General features: G+C 36.4%; 3 protein-coding genes and 1 long non-coding RNA gene across 7 annotated transcripts; 2 read left to right on the top strand and 2 right to left on the bottom strand.

Annotated features, from left to right (window-relative positions):
• The first annotated feature begins 475 nt into the window (after positions 1 to 475).
• LOC111437641 (probable carotenoid cleavage dioxygenase 4, chloroplastic) lies at positions 476 to 2,568 on the top strand. Its single transcript, XM_023075705.1, has one exon. It carries the CDS (start codon positions 564 to 566, stop codon positions 2,346 to 2,348), a length of 1,785 nt encoding a protein of 594 aa, XP_022931473.1. The 5' UTR covers positions 476 to 563; the 3' UTR covers positions 2,349 to 2,568.
• Positions 2,569 to 3,256: 688 nt separating this feature from the next.
• Positions 3,257 to 7,322, bottom strand: LOC111437586 (probable apyrase 7). The gene is made up of 2 exons (XM_023075621.1): positions 4,800 to 7,322; positions 3,257 to 3,905 (listed from the first exon to the last, which is right to left on the bottom strand). The coding sequence occupies exons 1-2, from the start codon at positions 6,772 to 6,774 to the stop codon at positions 3,595 to 3,597; spliced, it is 2,286 nt and encodes a 761-aa protein (XP_022931389.1). The 5' UTR covers positions 6,775 to 7,322; the 3' UTR covers positions 3,257 to 3,594.
• Positions 7,323 to 9,056: 1,734 nt separating this feature from the next.
• Positions 9,057 to 12,202, bottom strand: LOC111437670 (ABC transporter G family member 14-like). The gene is made up of 5 exons (XM_023075748.1): positions 12,053 to 12,202; positions 11,083 to 11,899; positions 10,606 to 10,782; positions 9,990 to 10,180; positions 9,057 to 9,899 (listed from the first exon to the last, which is right to left on the bottom strand). Exons 1-5 carry the CDS (start codon positions 12,158 to 12,160, stop codon positions 9,249 to 9,251), a joined length of 1,944 nt encoding a protein of 647 aa, XP_022931516.1. The 5' UTR covers positions 12,161 to 12,202; the 3' UTR covers positions 9,057 to 9,248.
• Positions 12,203 to 21,693: 9,491 nt separating this feature from the next.
• Positions 21,694 to 24,543, top strand: LOC111437618. Of its 4 annotated transcripts, none has more exons than XR_002709459.1 (4): positions 21,694 to 22,025; positions 22,785 to 23,894; positions 24,060 to 24,105; positions 24,196 to 24,543. It is a non-coding gene; the product is annotated as an uncharacterized LOC111437618 (long non-coding RNA). The 4 variants fall into 4 exon arrangements; XR_002709458.1 differs by having other exon boundaries at positions 21,705 to 22,025; positions 23,734 to 23,894; XR_002709460.1 differs by lacking the exon at positions 21,694 to 22,025 and adding an exon at positions 22,074 to 22,705.
• The last annotated feature ends 241 nt before the right edge of the window (positions 24,544 to 24,784 follow it).

Here is a 24,784-nt window from a genome sequence, read left to right as displayed (position 1 = left end):
CATGAATTTTTTATTTTTTAAGTACTTAAATTAAATATAAACGATTAAAATAATAATATATTTTTTTTATATATAAAGTATTTAAGATAATATAAAATATTAATATAAATGTATTGGTCAAAATTTATGAAATCTAAATAATTTATTGACATTAATAAGTAATTATTTAGAATTAATTTCATCACTGCTCATATTTCACGTGCAAAAAATGCACCTACAGGATCGTATTTAAAAATCCATGTTGAATTTAGCTTTCAATTTTGTGCACGAATTAAAAAAGTTTAGAAACAAATTTTAAAAAGTTGAAAAAAATAGTGAAATTAAATTTATAATTTAAGAATTAAAAAAAAAACATTAAAAAGTTCAAACCGTTTTATAATTTTAAAGAAAAAAGAAAAAAAAACCAAAAACAAAATTTAGTTCCTATTTTACCCTTCCCACCCTTTAAATCCCGGTCACCTTTCAATCATCTTCTGGGACCATCCTTTATTAAGGCGTCTGACAAAGCAGCACCTTCTACAGGGACACCATCTTCACTCCTTTCCGAATCATTGTTCCCAACAATGGACGCCATTTCTTCCCCTTTCCTCTCCGGCGGAAACCTCCTCCTCTCTCCGTCGATCTCCAAGTCCAGGACCGCCGTTTCGACCGCCATATGCTCTGTACTCGCCGAAGAAACCCCAAGAACCGTTAAAAAACCCGCCTCCCGACCAGATGCTGATTTTCCATCGCCGTCTTTGTCCCAGCGAGCTACTCCCCCTCCGGCAGTGGCGAAGGGCTCTTCCACCAGACGTGTCGAGCCATCTGTACCGGCGAGCATCTTCAATGCCTTTGATGACTTGATCAACAACTTCATAAACCCGCCGGCGAATCCGTCGACGGATCCACGATACGTCCTTGCTGACAACTTTGCTCCCGTCGATGAGCTTCCTCCGACGGATTGTGAAGTCATTCAAGGTTCGTTGCCTTCATCTCTCAATGGTGCGTATATTCGTAACGGCCCGAACCCTCAATACCTTCCCCGTGGGCCCTACCACTTGTTCGACGGAGATGGCATGCTTCACTCTCTTCGAATCTCCAACGGCCGTGCCGTTCTGTGCAGCCGTTATGTGAAAACGTACAAGTACACTTTGGAGCGTGACGCTGGACATCCTGTTATCCCCAACGTATTCTCCGGCTTCAATGGCCTCATCGCCTCTGCCGCACGCGGCGCCGTTACCGCCGGTCGGATGTTTACCGGCCAATTTAATCCGACAAATGGGATTGGTCTTGCAAACACTAGTTTGGCCTTCTTCGGTGATCGTCTTTACGCCCTAGGTGAGTCCGATTTACCGTATCCAATTCGATTGACTCCAAACGGCGACATTGAAACTCTCGGCCGCCATGATTTTGACGGAAAGCTTTCCATGAGTATGACTGCTCATCCAAAAATCGATTACGATACGGGTGAGGCATTTGCGTTTCGGTATGGTCCTCTGCCTCCGTTCTTAACCTTCTTTCGATTCGACAAGAACGGAGCCAAACAGCCGGATGTGCCGATATTTTCGATGAATCGACCTTCGTTCCTGCACGATTTTGCAATTACTAAAAAGTACGCTGTATTTACAGAGATTCAGATCGGATTTAACCCTATGCAAATGATAGTAGAAGGACGCTCTCCAGTTGGAGCAGATCCTTCAAAAATTTCAAGAATAGGACTAATTCCACGATACGCTAACGACGAATCGAAGATGAAGTGGTTTGATGTACCTGGAGTTAACCTGGTTCACGCCATTAACGCTTGGGATGAAGACGACGCTGTGATTCTGGTGGCGCCGAACGTTCTTTCCGTCGAACACACGATGGAGAGGATGGATCTGGTTCACGCCTTAGTGGAGAAAATCAGAATCGACCTAAAAACAGGGATAATAACGCGGCGGCCATTGTCGACCAGAAACCTAGACTTCGGAGTGATAAATCCGCTATACGTTGGGAAGAAGAATAGGTTCGTTTACGCCGGCGTTGGAGATCCGATGCCGAAGATTTCGGGAGTTGTGAAGCTCGACGTGTCTCAGGAAGAACGCCGAGACTGTATCGTCGCGACTAGGCTTTTCGGACCTAATTGCTACGGCGGAGAGCCGTTTTTCGTGCCGAGGGAAAGGGAAAATTCCGACGAAATGGCGGCGGAGGAGGACGACGGATATGTCGTCTCGTACGTCCACGATGAAAACTCGGGCGACTCAAGGTTCGTAGTCATGGACGCAAAGTCCCCGGAACTCGAGATTATCGCCACCGTGAAGCTGCCGCGGCGTGTCCCTTACGGCTTTCACGGCTTGTTTGTGAAAGAAAGTGACCTCTCTAAGCTATAAAACGGAAGGTATCTAAATAGATAAACACACGAAATTTTAGGCCGAACCGGACTTTCGAACCAGACCGCTCGAGCCGGTTCTCTCTTGTTTTATACATATAAAAAAAATAAAATAAAAAAGGGTACTAATAAATCATATGCTCGACCCATGTAGATTTTATGTATTATATATTTTTGGACGAAGTTCCAAGAAAAATAATATATATGTAAACACATTATAATATAACATAGTTTAGTTATATTTAAATATTTTACTAAAATCATAAAATCCTTTTTAAGTCTCGAAATACATTAAATAATCTCATAATTAATGATATGTTGGTGACATAATTAATATATAAAATCATTCCTTGAACAAAAATTAATATATAATGTTCATCTCCATTCTACGAATTATGTTTTGATTCATTAATCTCATTTCATGTTAGTTTATTGAGCAGAGTCCATAAATAAAATAATTAGAAACGTTCATTTAATCCGCAGAAGAGGAGAGAGGGAGAGACGTGACCAATCCTCGCCCTGCCTCAACTTGATATATATATATCCTCTGGAAAAATGTCCACCCATAACCCAACAGATGAAATACATTACATAGTCACATATCCATTCAGTGACTTTGGCACTAGACATTCTAAAAAGGGTATTATCAGGTCGGGAACCCAACATATGAAATACATTACATAGTCACATATCCATTCAGTGACTTTGGCACTAGACATTCTAAAAAGGGTATTATCAGGTCGGGTAAATTCAATAATAGACGCCTGCTGACATTCGAGCCTTCTCCTTTCAAGGTCCACCCGAAAGAGAATTTAGTATTTTTTAGTCGTGAATATCTTAATATCACTCGCTGAATCCTTTCCCCTTTCCCTTTCCAATGTGCAGGGTTCAAAAAAGAGAGGGCCAATATATGCATATATCTACTTCTCGTGTAAAATTGAACCCTTCAGATACACAAAGAATTCCTAAATTGAATTCATGAACGAACTCTACGCAACCTTCCATATATTTTCTATTCAAGAGTCAGAAACTAATTGGGGGAGGGGGCAAATTAGTCAACCTACCAAAATTTCTGAAGTCTGCTAGATCTTCTAAACCTTTCACCATGTGTGTGTTTCATCAGCCAATGAGGAAGAAAGGTCCTCTTGAGGTTGCCATTTGCTTGATCTTCTAAACCTTCAACATGCTGTGTGTTTCATCAAGTCCTCTTGATGCTGCCATCTTCTACAGTTTGAGGTCTGCTTCTTCTAAACCTTCCCCGTGTGTGTTTCAGCCAACGTTGAAGAGAGATCCTCTCGAGATTGCGATCGTCTACTTTGAAGGCGCATCTGACTCCGGTGTGGAGTCCAGAAGGAACCGACGCTGTTGTTGTCAAACTGCATTTGGCCAAGGCTATTTGAAGAGTAACTATGCGAAACCCCACTACTTGTTGATCGGTGCAACGACGACTCCATAAGTTGAATGCCACTGCTGCTGCCAAAGCCATGTCCTAAGCCAAAGGTTCTTTCTTCAGAACCTTTAGCTGTTGGGCTTAGTGGCATCTTGACTCTGCCATCACCTGTTGCACCATGGTTCACATTGCATTCATAGTGCATACCAGAAAAAAGGCTATAAAGAAGCCATCTAACAGAAAAAGCAACCATGATAACAAGACTAAAAGTGACATGGTATCATTAAAGAGGGCATCAAATGTGCATCTTCTGCTTTTAGCACAGAACTAACATTTCAAAATGAAGCAGACAGTGCAGACAGTGCATTCAAAAGGGCGAAGCCCCATAAAAATGTAGATAATGAAACGGCCCAAGTCCACTACTAGCAAATATTGTCCTCTTTGGACTTTCCCTTTTAGGCTTCTCCTCAAAGTTTTTAAAATGCGTCTGCTAGGGAGAGGTGTTTCCACACCCTTATAAAGGGTGTTTCGTTCTCCTCTCCAACCGATGTGGGATCTCGCAATCCACACCCCTTGGGGCCAGCGTCCTCGCTGGGTGAGATTCCACATTAGATGGAAAGGAAAACGAAACGCCCTTTATAAGGGTGTGGAAACCTCTTTCTAATAAACACGTTTTAAAAACTTTGGAGGGGAGCCTGAAAGGGAAAACCTAAAGACTATCTCCTAACGGTGGGCTTAGGCCGTTACAGATAATATATGTTAATCCAAAGAAAACTTTACCATTTAGGAACACAAAGTGCTAACAGAAAATCACAATCACGTTAACAAAGCATAAGCAGCGTATTGATCTCATAACATAGAACTGTCACCATATGCATTCAGGCCAAAAATATAGTAAACTTCCACATCCCATCTGATCAAAGATTGACTTAACACATTCACGTTGCACATGCGACTAGGATATTTCATGACAGAGAAGCTCAACAAGAAGATTAATAAATGTAAATATCAGCACAGTCTGTTGCAATGAGAGAACACGAGATATTACGTGTAGAAACTTACCAGCATTCATTGGACTCCACCGCTGTAACCGAAAAGGAGAAGGGATGTTTAAAACAGACGTGGTGGAGACAGCATTATGCCTGAAAATTGGGAGGTATGGCCTGCGGAAAAATCTAGGTATTGCACTTCCTACACAGGATAATGCAAGCAGGAAAAACAATGATGTGAACACAATGACTATAAGGACTAGAGGATCTATCTTCAGTTTAAAAATTTCATAACCACGGAGCTCTAGCCTGGTTGTTGTAATTGTAAATGCCTTCCCAGCCTCCAGCAGCGAGACCCCAAGTGTCCAAGTCGTACTCCCAGAACCGATAACAATTTGTTTATCGGTAATATGCAACCCTTCTCTAAGGAGTGAGACTATGTACGGCGCTCTAAAGCAGTATTGCTCAATAAAGGGCTGTGGAGCAACACTAGCCAGAGCAACTTCCCAAGGTTTCTCACAAAATTTTTGACCCCTTTCTAATACATCATCAAGTGTAACCTCTGAAGTCAGATTGAAAAATCGAAATACCACAAAGAAACCGGAAATGGCATAAAAATTTCCATATGGGGAAGGGTAGTCATTAGTTATAGCACAAGGTTGCACATCACAATCAACTCCAGCACTTGTATTTGACCACTCGGAAAAATTCACTGCAACTTTAGCAAGTGCAGAACATTCTTCCCAATTCGGTGCACCGATCAGTCTTAGAGAAATCCCAGAATTTCCTTCTCTTCCCAATAATTTTCCACACTGGTTACAGGTATACTGCTTGTTGTACCCAGAATGCAGGCAAGGGTGGTTAAGTTTAAATTTTCCATTAGACAAGTCCAGTTTCTCACGTTCTTCGATCCTTCTTAGTAGGTGGACGACAGATTTCCCAAATGCATCATTTAAACCATAGCCAGTAAGAGAATAGGCATTAAGATGATAATCCACATTTCCAATTTTAATGTTCAAACTAGACTCGTTTTGCTCCTTGCTTTCAAAAGTAACTTGCAAAGAAGAACCACCCAAGTCGAGTGCCCCGTACGTTGGTTCCCTTGGTGTAGCCCCCAACACTTGTTTCTGATAGTTAAGGGCTATCCACCCATAGTAAGCCTCTTCTGTACCTGAAATGGTCTTAACCCACTCTCTCTGGCAAAGAAAACGCGAACTCTTTAATATAGACCAGGCATTGTCCAGAAGCCATTTCGACTCTGCGGGGGGTAGTCTTCTAACTCCAGCAGTCGCATAAAGGAAAAGAGAGGTGCTTTCATGGGCACGCTTCGGTATCTGCTTCTCAGCCCACTGAAGCAGAGGTTTAATAGCTTTCCTCAAACCCGTTACATTACGAACCAACTTATCAAGACCAGGTTCTGTTTCCATTCGATCATAAGCCCGTCCGCTCTGAGACTTCAATTTTTTCTTTTGTCCTGTATATGATCTAATGGCAATGGGAAGCGCTCCATTTTTCTTATAATTAACACTTGCTTGATATACATAAGCTCGAGTGCCAGTACTTCCAGAGTCAAGCACCACATAGTATCTAGGCGTTCCTTGAGACCAATATGAATAAATATACATAGAAACCGTATAGATTAGAACAAAAAAGAGCAATAGACACAGAAAAAGAACAATTGTCCGAACCCACTTCTTGCTCAACCACCAGAAGAAGCCTCCAGGCAATGTCTTCTCTTTTGAGAAACTAGAGGCGGCATTCTCTCGCTGGAGTGATCTGAAATCAGGAGCAGCATTCTCAAGTCCATGATTACCCTCTTCGAGATCAAGTCGACGGTAAGTAGAGAGATCCTGGAGCGACGATGAAAGCCTTAGATTGTTCTTAAGCGCAGGACTAGCAAATCCGGCAAGAATAGGAGAAGAAGAAGCGATCAAGGGAGGCGAAGATCCAGGCGACGAAGACGACTTATACGCATCTACAGAAGACTGGCGACCCGACAAACGAGTGGTTGCAGACGAGATGATATCCCTAAATCTCCCAAACACCATTTTTCTCTGATTCAACACAAAGACTTCAAAAATTCCTCAGACGCTCACCAAAATCCATCATCATAACAACTGAATTTCGTAATTCTAGATCACAGTGATCCCCAAACTCGCGATTTCTCCCAAAACCACAGTAGAGAGAGAGAGAGAGAATGAGAGAATGAGGGATTTTCAAATTGAAGTCCGTTTGCAGATTAACAAGAGAGATGGATTAACATACATGGAAAGAAATAAATGATCGGAAAGAAGAGCAGTGGACAATATCAATGGCGGAATGAGAATTCAATGGTGAAATACGATAAAATTAGGATTAAGACGGACCTGAAAGAGGCGATTAGCAATAAAATTACATAAGAAATAGAGAAATCAGAGTTTCTCCTTCCACTTCGCCGCTTTCTGGTCTCAATCGCATCAGATGATCCGATTCAGATCCAACTTCACCGACAAGCTACTCCTCTAGCAAGTCCAACCGAACCAAAGCCCTCTTTCCCTTTCTCTCTTAGAAAAATTCAATTTTTTCCTCTTAAAACTCTTTCCGTTGCCAATTTTTATTCTCGATGAAACTAAAATTCAATATATATTATATACGAAATTTATATGAATTTATTATTTTAAATTCGAATTTTAAATCTCTCTAGGATTAATTATTTAAATTCCTTTGGAATAAAAAATATTGATTTTATTTTTAATTTATTGAGTTCAAATAATATACACAAAACCTAGTGAAAAAGTTCATAAAAAAAAAAAAAAAAACCATATATGTGGATTAATGGCAGTAATTGTAATAATTGTCATGGCATTTTAGTCTTTTCACATTAGGTTTGAGCCTGATGCAATTTGTTTTGGGTTGCCACGTTTGCTATTATTTGGGCCACTTTGCAACCTTAGTCAGTAGCCCATATTTTTTGTTCCACATTTCACTTTATGCTAAATTACCATATATATATATATATATATATATGTGTGTGTGGCGAGGGTTTCGAGATGAGTGTCTGGAACGACTTTCTTTGAAATGAGTTTTTCAAAGGTAGTACCAGGCTACGCGTGTGTCAGTATTATCTCAACTTGTGTGTTAGAGATTGAATTATACACCTACTATTTGGTACGGTATCCATAAATAACATGGTATGTGCACAGGAGGGTCAATGTCTCGATAGAACCTGGATAGATGGATGTTCGGGATGCCCCAACGAGATAAGCTAACACATGGGTTCGTTGAATTAATGGTAGTAATTGTAATAATTGTCTTTGGCATTTTAGTCTTTTCACATTAGGTTTGAGCCTGATGCAATTTGTTTTGGGTTGCCACGTTTGTTATTATTTGGGCCACTTTGCAACCTTAGTCAGTAGCCCAGATTTTTAGCTCCACATTTCATTTTATGCTAAATTACAATAAATATATATGGCGACCGTTTCGAGATGAGTGTGTCGGACGACTTTCATTTGAAATGGGTTTTTCAAAAAAAATACTGGACGACACGAGTATGCCATTATTGCACCCCAACTTGTATGTTTGAGATTGAATTATACACCTGCTATCCAATATAATATCCGTAAATGACATAGACATAAGAGGGTCAATGCTTTGATAGAACTCGGATGAATGAATGTTCGGGATGTCCCAACGAGATAAGCGACACGTGGGTCCGTTGAATTAATGGTAGTAATTGTAATAATTGTCTTGGCATTTTAGTCTTTTCACCTTAGGTTTGAGCCTGATGCAATTTGTTTTGGGTTGCCACGTTTGTTATTATTTGGGCCACTTTGCAACCCTAGTCAGTAGCACATATTTTTAGTTCCACATTTCATTTTGTGCTAAATTACAAGAGTGTGGGTTTTAACGTACAGTACCGAGTGACGTGGGTGTGCCGATATTGCACCTCGACATACGTGTTGGAGGTTGAATTATACACTTGTTATTTGGTACGGTATCCATAAATGACACGGGCACATGAAAGTTAATGTCTCAATAGAACCCAGATGAATAAATGTTCAAGATGTCCCAACTAGATGAGCGACACATGGGCCCATTCTTGATGGCATGATCAAGTGAGTACGATGGCCGACAACACCCCAAAACTTGGAATGACGTCAAGACATATGAACCATTTCGATTGAAAACCAAGATGACAAGATGAGATGCAACGTTGCATTAAGAGACCTTAGCTCTGAGTAGAGGCAAGATCGAGCTGGATGACCTAGCCTAGTATAAAGGCAAGTCTGTTGTATTGCAGACAATTAAACATGCACGTGCAGGCAGCTTGTGCGGTCGAACATATATATAGTTTTGATCAAATTAGCTATACTCGAGTTGATAGTCTCGGGTGGATAGAAGATGATGAAAACTCTTCCAACTTTGCCCTTATTGGCTACCAATGATGATACAAGAGAGTCGTAGAGAGAGAAAGAGAAACCAAGAACAAATTACAAAACATACAAAGCCATACCCCAAAAAAACAAAAACTCTCATTAATTCTTCATCTCAATCTCACCCTATGAAGAGCCAAGAAAGCAACCAGCCGATACCCAACCAGCATGAGCGCCATAATACAAACATCAACCCAAAGCCGGTCCAACCCGACCGACTTAACCGCCGGAAAATCCGCCACCCGACAAAACTCCCCTTTCCCACACTCATAAACGTCGTCGTTTTTGTACTGCACACCCAACAGAAGCTTGTAGCAATAGAAGCTATAGCTGAGATACTTAAGCCACACAATGAACGGAGGAATTTGTTGAATGTAGTAGCCGCCAGCGATGAGGAAGACGAGCGTTGTGACGGAAGCGAGCGTCGTGGCTTGCTTGACATCCATGAGAATGGCACCGAATGCCAAGCCGAGGCTCTGCGAGACGAGGACGCTATAGAGGACGACGAGGAGGGAGAGGAGGAAGGTGGGAGGGTGAGGGTTGAGGCCACCCATGAAGTAGATTATGAAAACGAAGGCGGTCGGGAGAGCGAGTTCTAAAGGAAGGTCACCGATGGTTCGGGCGAGGAAGTAGGAGGAGAGACGGTACATGCCGGAGGATCGCTCTTTGATTAGCATGGTGCGTTCTTGTGGGAAGGTGAATACGGCGTTGTAGAGCGGGTAGAAGCCCCAGAAGACGGAGAAGAAGAACAACAACGCTATCTAAAACATCAAACACAGAACATCAGACATTCTTGTCTTGTCTCGTGGACATCCTAAAAAGAAAATAAAGTAAAAGAAAGTGATTCTTACACGATCTTCGATGTGGGATGTCGGAGTGTGCCACCAAAGGAGTCCACCAAGAATGGCTACACTTATGACTTGAAAGATCCTTAGCTTGTTGAAGGCGTCATACCTTCTCTCCTTTAGCCCTCTTTGCAATAGCACTCTGAATTGATACCACCAGCTCGTGCACCACTCTTCTCTTGATCTCCTCTCTCTCTCTACACCCACATTATGATCATCATCATCATTGGAATCTTATTCCCTCAAATCATTTTCCTTGAAACCTTTTTTTTTCGTGGGTGTATCAAATTCATTATCCAACTATCTGTTCTGATATAAAAGATGAAATCTTTTTCGTTCTATCAACTTTTAGAGTCGGTTTGAAATGACTTTTTCAAATTTGAGATCTCACGTCGGTTGGAGAAAGGAACGAAACATTTCTCGTAATGACGTGAAAACCTCTTCCTACTAGACACGTTTTAAAAACTTGAGAGGAAATCCATAAGGGAAAGTTCAAAGAGGACATTATCTGCTAACAGTGGGCTTAGACCGTTACACAAATACTTAAAATACGAGTTTTGAAAACCAAGCAAGAAAGCTTAAACGATTGGTAAAAGGGTGATGAGAAAGCGAGTGAGCTTACTTGAGGCATCTTTTGCATAGTTAGTGAAGTTATTAGCATCCAAACTACAAAGCTCATCCTTCAATGTGGAGGAAATGTTCTTATCATAAGCTGAAATTAGGGCTTCTTTCACACCCTTTTGTTCTTGCTCCATGTTCTCTCCTCCGTCGTTTGCATATTTCGAATCAGGACCGATTCCTGTTATTAACCATTCAGTAGATAAAACATCAACTACCATTTTAAAGATCAAAATTTGATTTTTGGGTTGAACCCGAAAAATAATAATAATAATAATAACATGGGGCCAATTTAAAAAATGAGGGGAAAAAAAGTTTAAAGCATCAAAATGTGTAGTAGTAGGCCAAGTGATTATAAATGGTCTACACATGATTCAATTTTATAAAGGAGAAAAAAAAAAGGACAAAGAAATTCATGTTTTTTTTTTTTTCCTTTATGAGAAAAATACCCAAATTAAGGGGAAAAAAATAATTTAAATACCATTTGCAAGATCGAGAAGGAGATCAGCTGGATTGATGGTAATGGAGGTAGAGAATCCAATGGAGGAGAAATAATCCATGGCGGTTGAAGCTGCGCCGTAATAAATTGGGCTGCCTTCCGACAGCAAAACAACCTTATCAAACATGTGGTAAAGGCGGCTGGACGGCTGATGAATTGTCGTGACAACTGTCCGACCACCGGCGGCGAGGCGTTTAACGGTGGTGATAATTCTCATGGCGGTTGTGGAGTCCAAACCGGAGGTGGGTTCGTCGAGCAAAAGCAAGCTAGGGTTAATCAGCATCTCTTGACCGATACTGACTCTTTTTTTCTCTCCGCCGGAGATTCCCCGGAAAAGTGGGCCGCCGATCATGCTGTTGCGGCAGCGAGTGAGACCCAACTCGGAGATGACTCGCTCAACGGCTTGGGCTTTTTCGTCGGCAGTAAGGGAGGAAGGAAGGCGGAGGAGGGCGGTGAAGAGGAGGGTTTCGGCGACGGTTAAATGAGGGTATAAAACGTCGTCTTGGGCGACGAAGCCGGTCCGGCGCTTGGTAGCGCCGGAAAATGGGTGGCCATTGTAAGTGATTTTGCCGGAGAGTTTGCCGGAGAGACGGCCGCCAAGTGCAGTCAAAAGGGTGGTCTTTCCGCTGCCGGAAGGGCCAAGCATGGCGAGTATTTCGCCGGGGAAAACAACTCCACTTATTCCGTTTAGAATGGTTTTTTCTCTAGTGCCGCCCCATGAACCACCACCGCCGCAGCATCCGCCGCCTCCGCCGCCGCCTTTCCCTTCTAATTTCACTTTGTAAACAACTTCTTCAAACTGTAAAAATCCAAATTTCCCAAATGGGTTCTCTTATAAATCAAAAAAAACAATAAATTGAACAAAAATAAATGCAAAATTTGAAGAGAGAGAGAGAGAGAGAGAGAGAGAGAGAGAGAGAGAGAGAAAGAGAGGAGAGAGAAAGAAAGGGACCTTGAGAGTAACAGTGAGGAGGGGAAGCTGGTGGAGATTATTATTATTATTGAGGTTATTGTGAGGGTAGGCAAGAACGGCGTCGTTCTGAGGGTCAGCCATATCCATGAGAGAGAGAGAACAAAAGAGTTAATATGGCTGAAGAAAGTGGGAGAGATGAAGGAAATATATAGGGAGGGAAAGAGAGAGAAGTGAGCTTTCTTTTCTCTCTCTCTCCTCCTCATGGGATTCCACCATCTTTGCTTTTCCCTTCTCTTTTCTCTTAGTTTATTCTCACACTTGCTTTCTTCCCCATTCTTTATATTACCTACACATGCCGAGACGTTTGATCATCCCGACATTCTTTTACATCTCCTGTTCGTTGCTTTCACGTCACAATCTTGCTAGAAAAATCATTTTAGAGACAAGGTTAGTATCAACTATACCCACTAAGAAAGTATGGAAGTGATGAACAGGAGGATGAAGAAGCTAGTCATGGAGTAGCTTGAAGAGTTTCTAGGGTTAATGGTGTTGAATTTGGATTCTGAATCCTTATCCAAATCGTGGGTAGACATTTGATCATCCCGACATTCTTTTACATCCCCTGTTCGTCGCTTTCATGCACAATCTTGCTATTTTAAAGACAAGGTTAGTATCAAAGATACCCAGTAAGAAAATACGGAAGTGACGAGCAAGAGGATGAAGAAGTAAGTCATGGGGTAGCTCGGAGAATTTCTAGGGTTATTGCTGCTGAATTCGAATTCTAAATCCTAATACAAATCGTGGGTATGAGATGTTATACTTAACCCTTCCCAATGAGATGGAGAATTAGTAACCCTAGTTTGGCCCTGATTCTTTCTGAATCGAGGCTCACCCTCGTAAGATCATGACCCTTTGTTCCGACCATCATAGTACATGCTCCTGTCGATGTATATTTGTCAGGTTGTCCACTGCATCATTTGGTGTAACTGATTGTTCCTTACCTCGGGACTAAACTGGTTATTGGGCAGTCAAAATTATAACAAGGGTACCAGAAATTTGTCGATATGTCGATATAGCTATCGATAACACATCAAATGATTGAAAATAATCGATAGGTATGATATATTTTATAAACAAATAAAATAAAAAAGAAGGGAAAAAAAAAGAAAAGAGAGTTAATGATTACTACACTCATGAAGGAAAAGGGGTTTGAATTATGATACACTTTGGATATTGGAAAGGAGAAAGAGAGAGGAGAAAAAGGATTCAACTTGGATAAATCATAATCATCATTCATTTTGCCTTCCATTCATCTTATTTTATATTCATTAATGTCATCATTTTTTTCAATAAAGTTCATTATTTTTCATTTGTTGGGACTAAAGTTTAATTGATGGGTTATCTTATTTTATGAATATCATATCATTTTCTTATGCTAAAAGGTTTATAAAATGTTATGAATTAAACTAAGATAATCAAAACTATATATTATGTGCTTCATTGGTTCATCTTATACTATTTGTAACGTCCTAAGCATTATAAATATTTTTTCACAATTCTAAACAATATCCACTCAATGTCATTTGATTATGATCATAAATGTGAGACCTCACATGGGTTTGAGAGGATAGTGAAACATTCTTTATAAGGGCGTGGAAACCTTTTTAAGACTCGATCTATCGTGATCATAAAGGAGGACGTTGAGCTTCGAAGAGGGGTGGATTGTGAGATCACGCATCAATTAGAGAGAGGAACGGCGCCAACAAGGATGTTGGGTCTCGAAGGAGGTGTATTGTGAGATCTCACGTCGATTGAAAAAGGGAATGAGTGCTAGTGAGGACACTGGGTCCCAAAGGAATGGATTGGAGAGGGAAACAAAACATTATTTATAAGGGTGTGGAAACCTTGATGAATCGTGAGATCCCATATCGGTTGGAGAGAGGAATGAAACATTCTTTATAAGGGTATGGAAGCATCTCCCTAGGAAACCTAATCATGTAATAGGGAGTAGAGTCTTCTAGATGAATCGTTATAGAAGCTATAACAATTCTTTTGCATACTTTTAATGTCACGTTAGGAGATCGTTGGATGGAACTGTAAAGAATTTCAATCACTCGTGTTTAACAAAGGAAGATCTTTTAGAAGAAATATATTCCATATTTAGCCGAGAAATGATAAGACACACTATGGTATAGGGGTTTTTATTTTAAGGGGAAAAAAAACACAAGTAGAAGCTATTCAAATTTGTACCATTGGTTTGAATTTAGTAAAGACAGCTATAACGTTAAAAAAAAAAAAAACATGACACAGATTCCGACACAAAAATAGAAGAATTTGTATTTATAAAAAAAATTAAAAAAATAAAAGAGAAAACAATACAAAGAGGGGGCCTCTTGGGCGGTTGTCATGGCTTTACTTTTTCTTCCACAAAAAGCCTTGTTTTAGGGATTTTTTTTTATTATTTTTATTTATTTATTATTTATTTTAGAGTGAAAACTAAAATTTAATGTTCTTTTTTTTGTCGTGTTTTCTTTTAAAAAAATAAAATTTAATTTAATTTTGTATTATTAATCGATTACCTTTAAAAAAAAATGATGTGACAACAAAATATTATAGGAGTCGAGAGTTATACAAGTAATTATCTTCATTAATACGAGATTTTTCGAGTAGTTCCAAAAGCAAAGCCATGAAATTTTATACTGTAACGACCCAGATCCACTGCTTGCAGCGATTGTCCTCTTTAGGCTTTCCCTCAAGGCTTTAAAACGCGTCTGCTAGGGGGAAGGTTTCCACACCCTTGTAAAGGGTGATTTGTTCTCCTCCCCAACCAATGTGGGACATCACAATCCACCCCCCTTTGGGGCCCAACGTCCTTACTGGCACACCGCCTCGTGTCTACCTCCCTTCGGGGAACAGCGAGAAGGCCGACACATCGTCCGGTGACTGGCTCTGATACCATTTGTAACGACCCAAATCCACCGCTAGCAGATATTGTCCTCTTTGGGCTTTCTCTTCGGACTTCCCCTCAAGGCTTTAAAACGATTCTACTAGGGGAAGGTTTCCACACCCTTATAAAGGGTGATTTGTTCTCCTCCCCAACCAATGTGGGACATCACATATACCTAAAATAAACCGTGTCAAACCATTGTGTCTGTCAGACACATGTTATCGAGAAATTAGTGTTTGATGTGCTATAAATCCACACAAGGGAAAATGGCTATGAAAAGCATGTCCTATCTAATCCATAGACAAACAAAGCTCAACACTATTGATAGAGATAATAATTCTAAGACAAATAATGGGTCTATCCTTTGAACGCAAAGATTTCTTTTTTTTTTTTTTTCAAATTTAGAGAGAAACACGAACGGAGAGTGGCAATCTTTTTCGATAACATCTTTTCTATCTTTTCGATATTAGTAAAGATTTCCCTCCTCCCAAATAAAGGGAAGAGAGATAAACTCGGTTTTATAGAACTAGTGTCGTAACTGACTCCTAATTATAATCCGAAGTTGATTTCTAAAATATATTCAATGTTGCTAATCTCTGGGTGGAACGGGTCTTTTTCAGCAAATTTTTCTAAATAATTTAATTTAAATATATACTGATATTGATATCCACGGAGATGGATCCATTTTTATTTTTTAGGTTAAATTGTCTGACTTTTAAAATTTTCAATAATATCTTTAAATTTTTAAAAATTTATAAGTATTTTTTGAAAAAATTTATTAATTTAATTTAATTTATAAGGTATTAGTAAATATTTGAAAGTTCAAAAGATTTTTTTTTAATAAAGTAATAAATATTTTTATACCAAGTATTTTTTAATTTTTTTTAAATCAAAAGATAGATATTTTTACGACAAAAAAAATGTAAAATTTATAGATATTTTTTATGGACCTAACTAATTTGAAATAAATAAATAAAACAAACAAATATAATATTACTCAATTATCCTTTATTTCAATTATTAATTTTACCCAAAAAAAATCCTCGTTTAAACATAGATTTTTCACGTTTCTAATATAACCAATATTGTTAACATAAAATTATTTAATTGTTGATATATAAAACATATAAAACTTGAAATTTAAATAATAATAAAAACATGTATTAAAAAAATAGAGTTATCGAGGTGGATGGGGAACACTTCGAGAACACCTCAGGAGAGTAGTCTTAGAAATTTACTCGTCTCCTTAGCTTCGAAAGTTCAAATCCTCATACTCCGTCGTATTTCTTACACTAAAAAAAAAAATCAGTTTATCCGAACCATACAACATGGTTCTAAAAAAACGACAACCCTAAAAAAAAGAGAATATTTTCCATTCAACTAGGGCAATCTCCTTGCATGAAAAGCAAATCAAATGGGGGTCGTAAACTTTTGAAAGAGCATATGTTAAAGACACTCTAAAGGCAGGTTAGATATTAGTAGGACATATGTTCGGAAGACTTTCGAGAAGTTTCAACCAAACGAGCGTCAAACATAGAAGCCCACATGCATCGCTCGCACGTGTCTAATTCTTATTTACGAATCAAACGAAATCAAACTCTTTTATATATAATATACCCATCTACGAATTAGGGTTAGCTTATGTCACCTTTATAAGGGGCTATCTTTATATCTTAAAAGAACAAGTTTGAAAGGAACAAAATGTGGATTGGTGCATGGAACCAGAAGATCAAAGGTTGGTGTGCTAATTTGGCCACGAAGAGAGAGGAACTTTGCGAGATTCTACATTGGTTGGACAAGATTACTAAAACATTTCTTATAAGAGTAACAGAAGCATTTTAAAATCGTGAGGCTGATGACTATACGTAACGGACCAAAGCGAACAACATCTATTAGCATTATTTTATGATTCATCTGATCTTATACATTTCTACGTTGATTTACTGTAAAAGTGTATGTCAATAGTTTTTTCTTTGACAAACGATTGTTTTTACCTTTAGATTTGGCCTCATGATAATTATACGATAGAATTAGAAATAGTGTTTTTGAGACTTGTAATAATCATACGATAGAAATAGTGTTTTAAATAACGATAGCATAATTCTCCAATTTTTTTTTTTTTTATAGGTATTCATATGACCTAAGAATCAAAACGTGCTCAAACTATCCAACCCAAATCTTAAAAATTGAGTTAGGTTAGATTTTTTTGGGTTTGGGTTGGGTTGAATTTTTTGAAAACAGAACATTTTGGTCCGTTCATGAGTTGACATTTTTCTGGTCGAATCAACCAGACAAACCAAAAAATAGAGTTACAACCCAACCCTACCTTATCCTACCTTTGAGATTAAGAATATTTGACGTATGTAACTGATGTTGGTGATACGTGGTTGGCTTGTAAATGTTTGATATTAAACTTTATGAGATTTTAGTTATTAATGTAACACGTCCAGTAGATAACTATGATTTTTTAAAATAATTTTAAAAAACACCCTTACAACCCAACCCGACCCACCTAAAAAATAAAGAGTTAAGTTTAGTTGTGAACTCTACTCGGGTTACTCAGTTCACAAATCCAATCAACTGGAAATTTCAGATCTGTCCCAAAAATTTATCTATTCCAACCACTAACCGACCCGAGAAAAAAAAAACTAAAAGAAATTCTTTTATTCCCTTCCAAATAGCTACACATGCTTTAAACTACTGTAGTGTTCAACATTCATATCCCTCAATTATTCCAAATATGACTATTTCCCCCCTCCATTTTATGGTTATTATACTCTTAATATTCTCTCCCCTTAAATACAAAATAAAAATTAAAAATTAAAATTAAAAATAAATCTGATTCTGATTTTTGTCTATAAAAATAATAATGAATATTTCTTCCCTTTTTGCAGTGGATGAAAGGGCAAAATGGGGTCACAATAATAAAATTATTTTTTTAAATTAAAATTATTTTTTTAAAAAAGTTAATTATTATATTGAATTGACTTTTCTATTAGCTATGCAACTTGCAAATATTTTAAATTCCACACTTTTTCCCTATTTTCCTCTTAAGCTATCTATATATTCTCTTTTTCAAACTTAGTGACCCAAACAAATTCTAATTATTTTTTTAATTTTAAAAAATAAAATTCCTTTCTTTTAGCGTATATAAAATATACCTGATATTGTTTAATAGAAATTGTCGGTGATGTTCGGTATATTTGAATAAACAAGTTAGTCATCATATCACCAAATTTTACTTCTATTTATATCGCTAGAATATAATTTATTTTTGTCTCCTAATTTAAAATATATTCTTTACGATAAAAATTTAGCGTAATTAGACGTAATTCTGTCTGACTAAAATAAAATATTACAAAAAAAAAAAGAATAATATATTTGTGGAAACAAAATCAGAAATGGGTGGGGACCAAACAGAGGAATTGTGAGCCGTACGATCTCATTTCATTTCATGCTAATATAATATATGTGTGTATATATATTATATTAATTAATTAACTAATAATTTATTTATTATAAAGTGTCGTGGGCCAAGCCCACAGTACTATTTATATCATGCGCATATCTTTATCTAAATCTAACACAATAAGAATATCTCTGTTATTTTTTTTTTAATTTTAATATTTGGATTTTTTTTTTCTTTTCCAATCCGACGGTCACAATCATTTCTAAGTGGTGGGGAGGGTGAGATCGTCTTTTTGTAGTAATTGCGCTTTGTCGTTTAGTCAGTTCGAGAGTTGAGTTAGGATTTCGACACGTGTCATGCACTCGAAGGGTGGATTTGGTATTTCATCATTATTTTGCCACGATACGGATGCAGCCATTTTCTCAGTACTCCCAATGGCCCAATCATTTGGTGGTGGGCCAGGTCCAGTTGGGCCCTACCCACTAATTATAATAATATATAATATAATATTTATAATTATAAATATGGAAGATAATGATGGAATTCCCTCTCATTAAGGACTCTCTTATTTGTGGTCTCAAATCTCCTTGAGAGCTTCCGTATCTAATCATTTTTTTTAAAGCTTAACAACCTTAATTGACTCGTTGACCCCTCCATCCTATCATATTTGAAATAAAAAATAATCTTTTTTTTTTATATATTTTTTAATTTTTATTTAGAAATAAAATGTTTACAAATAAAAAATAATGGATGAAATAAGAAAAAAATAATAATAATTGACAAAAAGAAAAATATAAATCAGTCCATTTATTCTGCATTCAACTATGAAGACAATTCATCCGTCGTTTTCGTGATAGGTCTCATAATTAGAGAGCAAATAACAAAGTAAACAGAGAAGATATATTTTTTTCAACTGAACGTCTTTTTTGCAAAAATTTGTATAGAGTTACATCAAAAAATATATATATATATATATTTTGTGTGAAGTGGAGGACCACTTAGACTTTGATGGAGATCTTTTGCATCTCATTTTATTTACATTATCTTCAACTATGTCATTGGTAAAGAAAATTAATATATAATTTTGTATTTATAAGGGTATTTTAAAAATAATCAAGTTGTAAAGGAGTTTTAGGGTAATGGAGAGATGACGATATAAGATAAGGGAATTTATTCAAAGTCAGATGTTTATATATATGAATGCAATCGTGTGATATTAAAAGAATTTATAAGTATATCATAAAATGAGGATGATAACCTGTATAAAACTTTTTTTTGACGTGTATTCTTAAAAAATTAATTATTAAAAAAAAAAGAACATACCTACCTAGAAAATCTTAAATTGAGGAAAGCATTTTATTTTTTTATTTTATCTACCTTTTAATTATTTAATTATTTAGTTTTATTTGGATGTATTTATGGTATAAAATTAAAAGTTACCTTAGTTTGTGTTCGTTAATTTCGTTAATTTTGTCATTTTATTGAATCTTCGACCTAAAATTAAATTATCAAAATTGTGAACAAAACATGCCGGAAGTGGAACGTATGCGGTTAAAAGTAAAAAGGGTATATATAAGGTAAAAAGTATATGGTTTTGGAAAGAAATGGGGAATTTGGGAATAATAAAGGTGACATATTTTACATGAAAAAAAAAAGAAAAAAAAAGAAGAGATATGGGAAATGGTGGTATAGGCACCAAGCCATGTCCAGCAATAGAGAGAGAAAGAGTGGAATGACAAGTAAGCATTATATATATATATATATATATATATATATATTATAGACATTTTATTTAATTTCATAATTATTTTTTATTATTTATTCTTCGATCATTTTTAAAAATAACTTTTAACTATTTGAAATATTTGGAAACAGAATATTAATAAATAAATATTTTTAGAACTAACTATTTATTTAAAAAAATAATAATAAATGACCGGATCAACTTCAAGTGACCACATTAAAAAAAAATTTACAATTGAGTTAGATTGAATTAATTGTTGTTATTTTCCAACCATATTATAATTGCTTTTCTCATCCCTACTACTAGGGTTAACCTTTAAAACAATACCTATTCCGACAAATTTGACTGATTTATTTTCTCTTTTGAATGAACAAACAACGTGGTTTTAATGGGTTGTTCGGTGGATTTCAGTCTTTTTTTTTATTTTTAATATCAACGTATATTAATTATTTAAATATTTATTTGGTTGGGGTACGTGAGATCAGTAAGATTTTTTATCGGAGCATAAAATACTACTTCTGATATTATACAAATTACTAATTATTTAATTTTTTAAGATATACGCTAATAAGTCTTGGGAGCGGAGAAGAGCACAATTGATTCCATACCGAACAAATTGGGTTTGATCAAACACAAAAAATGTAACACGAGCTGGCTATGACTAAGTACACCATGCATTCAAATGGTTCGTTTGTTGGTGTGACCTGATTCAATTATATATATATATAATTCATACAATATACTACTTTTTTTACTATTTTTTAAACTAATTCAAAGTTCTTTATTATTATTGTTAGGTGTCGATTTGCCTCTCATGTTCATTATAATTTTTAATTTATTAATGAATGGTCAAATTACGGATTTGTCCCTATAATATTTTATAAGAGAACTTAGGCATTGTTTCCAATTATTGCAAGTGGTATGAAAAGGAATAATTAATAATTGAAAAAAAAAGTATTATCTAAGTTTCTATGAATATAAATAATAATAATTATTATATTTAGCTTAAAAAGCACGGCTACAGCACATAATCATTCTCACGTAAGCATGAGATTGTATACCGACATGTCGTTTGACTTGGCCTTCTCTTTGGCTCTCAACATTTTCTCCAAACGACAATGCGTTAATCCTATGCTCTCAATTTCATTTTCCTTAAAATTGTATTTTTCTTTTTAACTTGATTTTGATTTTGATTTATTTATTTTTTAAAATAAATTTCTTATCCCTCAGTAAAGCTCGAATTAAAAATGATACTAAATCTATATTTTTATTAATAATATTTAAAATTTTTAATTTACACCAATTTCAAGATTTAATTTGAAAGAAATTTCAATTATTAAATTGAGTTTAAATGTAATTTTCAAATATATAATTCTTATTTTTTAAATATAAGAAATAAAATAATTATTAAACAAGATTAGTTTTTTTTTTTTTCAATTTTGGAAATTTAATTTGTATTAGATATAAATTAAATGAATTTGTCAAATAAATAAATAAATAAATAAAATGGATAACTCTAGATTTGGTTTTATTTATTGATTTTTAATTTAGAGCTAAAATTCAAAAATAAAATAAGATTTTAACCAAAGGTTAACTCCAAAACCAGGCCCATTAACCAACTGGTTAAAGTGGGGAATTGCAGAATGGCAGCCACCGCCGGCGGAAATGAGAAATGTTTGACAAGAAGCTTGAGATTCAAAGGTCCGATCACGATCACGATCAAAGCTGGTGACTGGTAAAGAAATCTCGAAAATCCATGGCTCCTGCCAAGATTAGTGTCGGTGCTCGTCTTCTAAGCCAAAAAATACAACTGAAACCTCAACTCTGCAAGTTCCTCGGGATACCTCTCGTTGCTCCTCGCGGCGATATTCCGATCTTGATTACTAAATTTCTCAAGTTCTATCAACCTCAGGTCTCTCTCCCCATCTCTCATGATTTTGCAGAATTTTTAAGGTACGAATGATGAGATTTTTTTTTTTTACGCCTGGCCTATTTCAGGGGAACGACTTTCCTTTCTTCAAGTTTTTGAAATTAGGTTTTAATGTAATGATATTCCGATGAAGAAAATCTAATATATTGAATGTATTTGGTTCGATTTTTGAGTTTATAGTGCTACTTTCTACCTTCTGCTTCCCGTTCTTTATGATCGGACTCCTTTTCTTTTACTTTCCAGTTTGTACTGATGTATAAGTATCACTGCTGTTATTGCTTGTGTTCATCTTGTCTTTCATTCTGTAATCTGTTGTCTTGACGTTAATACATCACTTTGATCAGTTAGTTGTATTGTACGTCTGTTTTCTTAGCAAACACATCTTTCGGTTGCAATTGTCTTGTCCACTGCTGACTTTTAGCTATTGCCATTATGTAAATCCTTATTCACATGTTAATTGTCTTATCAGATTAGTTAAATCAAAATTATTTGCTAATAAAGGATCGGTTTGCTTTATTCCTGTTCCCACTACCTTAGTATTGGTATCATATTGCTTTAAGATGCGACAATGAGGAGATTTACTTTTCTAAGGAAATTCATATATCTCCGTCTTAGTGAATGAGGATTTAATGGAGAGGGGACAAGTTGGCTGAGAATGATTGGTAAGATAATATTCCAATTTTAATGTTGAACTATGTTTTGGGACAATTTTAAGCCTTTAAGAATAATGGTTTGTGGCAGATGGTTGTTGTATTTCAGACAGGAAAGGGAGAATGTGATTGCCGTGCAGAAATTCACAAACGCCTGTTGGAGAAAAGGGAAGCCTGGAATTGGAGAGAAGTAAAAGAGATTCATTAACTTAGTGGTTAGCTTGTTTGAGCAGATGACCTTCTGTGTATTTTGATTACTGAAAGATAAAGAAAGTATTATAACAGGTGAATTTACTATGTTGAGAATTTCAGTTGACAGTTCCTTTAGGAAGAGAGTGGGAGGTTGATAGAAGAAGAGAGAACCTTAGTTATATTCAAACTTGAAGACCCTAAATATCTCGAACTGGGCGGAAGCAAATCCGACAATCAGACAAATGTTGCTGTGAACTATTGGCAAACTCTAGGAAGCATGGATACAACATGACATTGACACGACAAGGGCACGTTTATTAAAATATACATTTTATAACTTATGTATCATTTTTGTATTAGAAGGAAATTCAAAGTCAATGAGTTTATACATCTAAATGCTTAAAAATGAGTTTGATTTATTTTACTTTAAGTGTTTAATGCATGTTTAACAAATATTGGATCTACTTTGACTTTGTATGACTAGTGTCTACAACATCTATTGCACTAACAAGTGTTTGGTACGTGTCTAACAAGTGTTGCAGTGTCAAGTGACCGACACATGTCAGACATGGATACGCTGGCCATACTAAAGTGTTCGTGCTTCTTAGGGCATACTCCTCAAATACTGAAATTATTACTCATTATTCCCTTTAGTTTTTGCGCAAAGAGTTAGATTTCATCCTGAAAATAGGATTATCTTGATTGAACTTCTATTCTTGATCAACTTTGTTTAGCCTCACATTTATTTTAGATTTGTTTTGTTCACTAAAAGGTAGAAATATTTGCTTGCTCGTGTATTTCTTTTTGGGATGGAATTGTAGATGTGTTGAGAGTTATTTGGTATGCAGAGCCCTGGGATTGGAAAGGACCGGATCTGGGAAGAAAACTTAAAAGCCATATTACACGGTAAAGACAGAGTTGGGATGGCAGAGTTTAACAAAATTCTCTCTCCCCAATTCAATGATCCAAGTCTAAGAAATATGGAAATGGAACGTCAAAAAGATATCAGGTCATCAGGGATCTACATTGTTTTTTCTTCATCTTTTTTTGTTAAAACCACACGTGAAATCGTTGCTCTTTTTCTTTCCTAAACTATGTCTTGTTCAGGTAATAACATGCTAAACTTTGTCCTGTATTTACATCATTTTCTTTTTTTCTTTTCCCTACATGTTAGGCATGACAGCAGACGAGGGCAAAGTGGATAGGCTCTGGCCATTTTGGTAACATCTTTTTACTCTTCCATTCCTCTTCAAAAACCTCGTGCTTTTCGTATCTTGATCTTGCATTTGTCTGTTCAATATCACTGTCAGTGCTGCAGAAGTGTACTTTTTGAGTTGATGAATGGAGCTCGAAGATGCTCAGTGGTTTTGTTGGATTCAAACTTGCAGCCTTTCCGGTGAGCCCCATTTAACAAATTCATCTATGAAAGACTGATTTAAGAAAGTGTCTTTCTGATACTTCCATGTTTTGGTTTTCGTTCTTCTTGACATCTTTATTTCAAGTGCGTTAGTAGGTTGTTCTGACCTGAAAATTAAGCATACTTTGCTGAATCTGGAAGAATAGATTATCTTCCCTTTACTTTATAGCATCTGCTGATCTGACCTGAAATTTATAGCCTTGAGTGCATAATCTATCTGGATTCTCTTTGGTTTCTTGTAGGCCATCTACTTATTTTTCTTTTTAATTGGACAATCCAGGTTGATATTTAATGCATCTTTTTAAAAATAAAAAAATAAAAAGAAGTGAAAAGAAGCACCCATTAAGACTGGGTGGTCTAAATTTAACCCTAGATACTGCAGAAGAGAATCGATACCCCATGTTTCATTATGTTGCTATGGTCCCACTGTTCTATGCCCTCTACTTTTAGGTTGTCTTTTCTTTCTTTTTTTTTTTTTTTCC

This window comes from Cucurbita moschata, unplaced genomic scaffold (genome assembly GCF_002738365.1).
Source record: "Cucurbita moschata cultivar Rifu unplaced genomic scaffold, Cmos_1.0 Cmo_Scf00064, whole genome shotgun sequence".
Lineage (NCBI taxonomy): Eukaryota > Viridiplantae > Streptophyta > Magnoliopsida > Cucurbitales > Cucurbitaceae > Cucurbita > Cucurbita moschata.
Note: the sequence above shows the minus strand (reverse complement) of the source record. Positions and strands in the feature narration are given on the sequence as shown.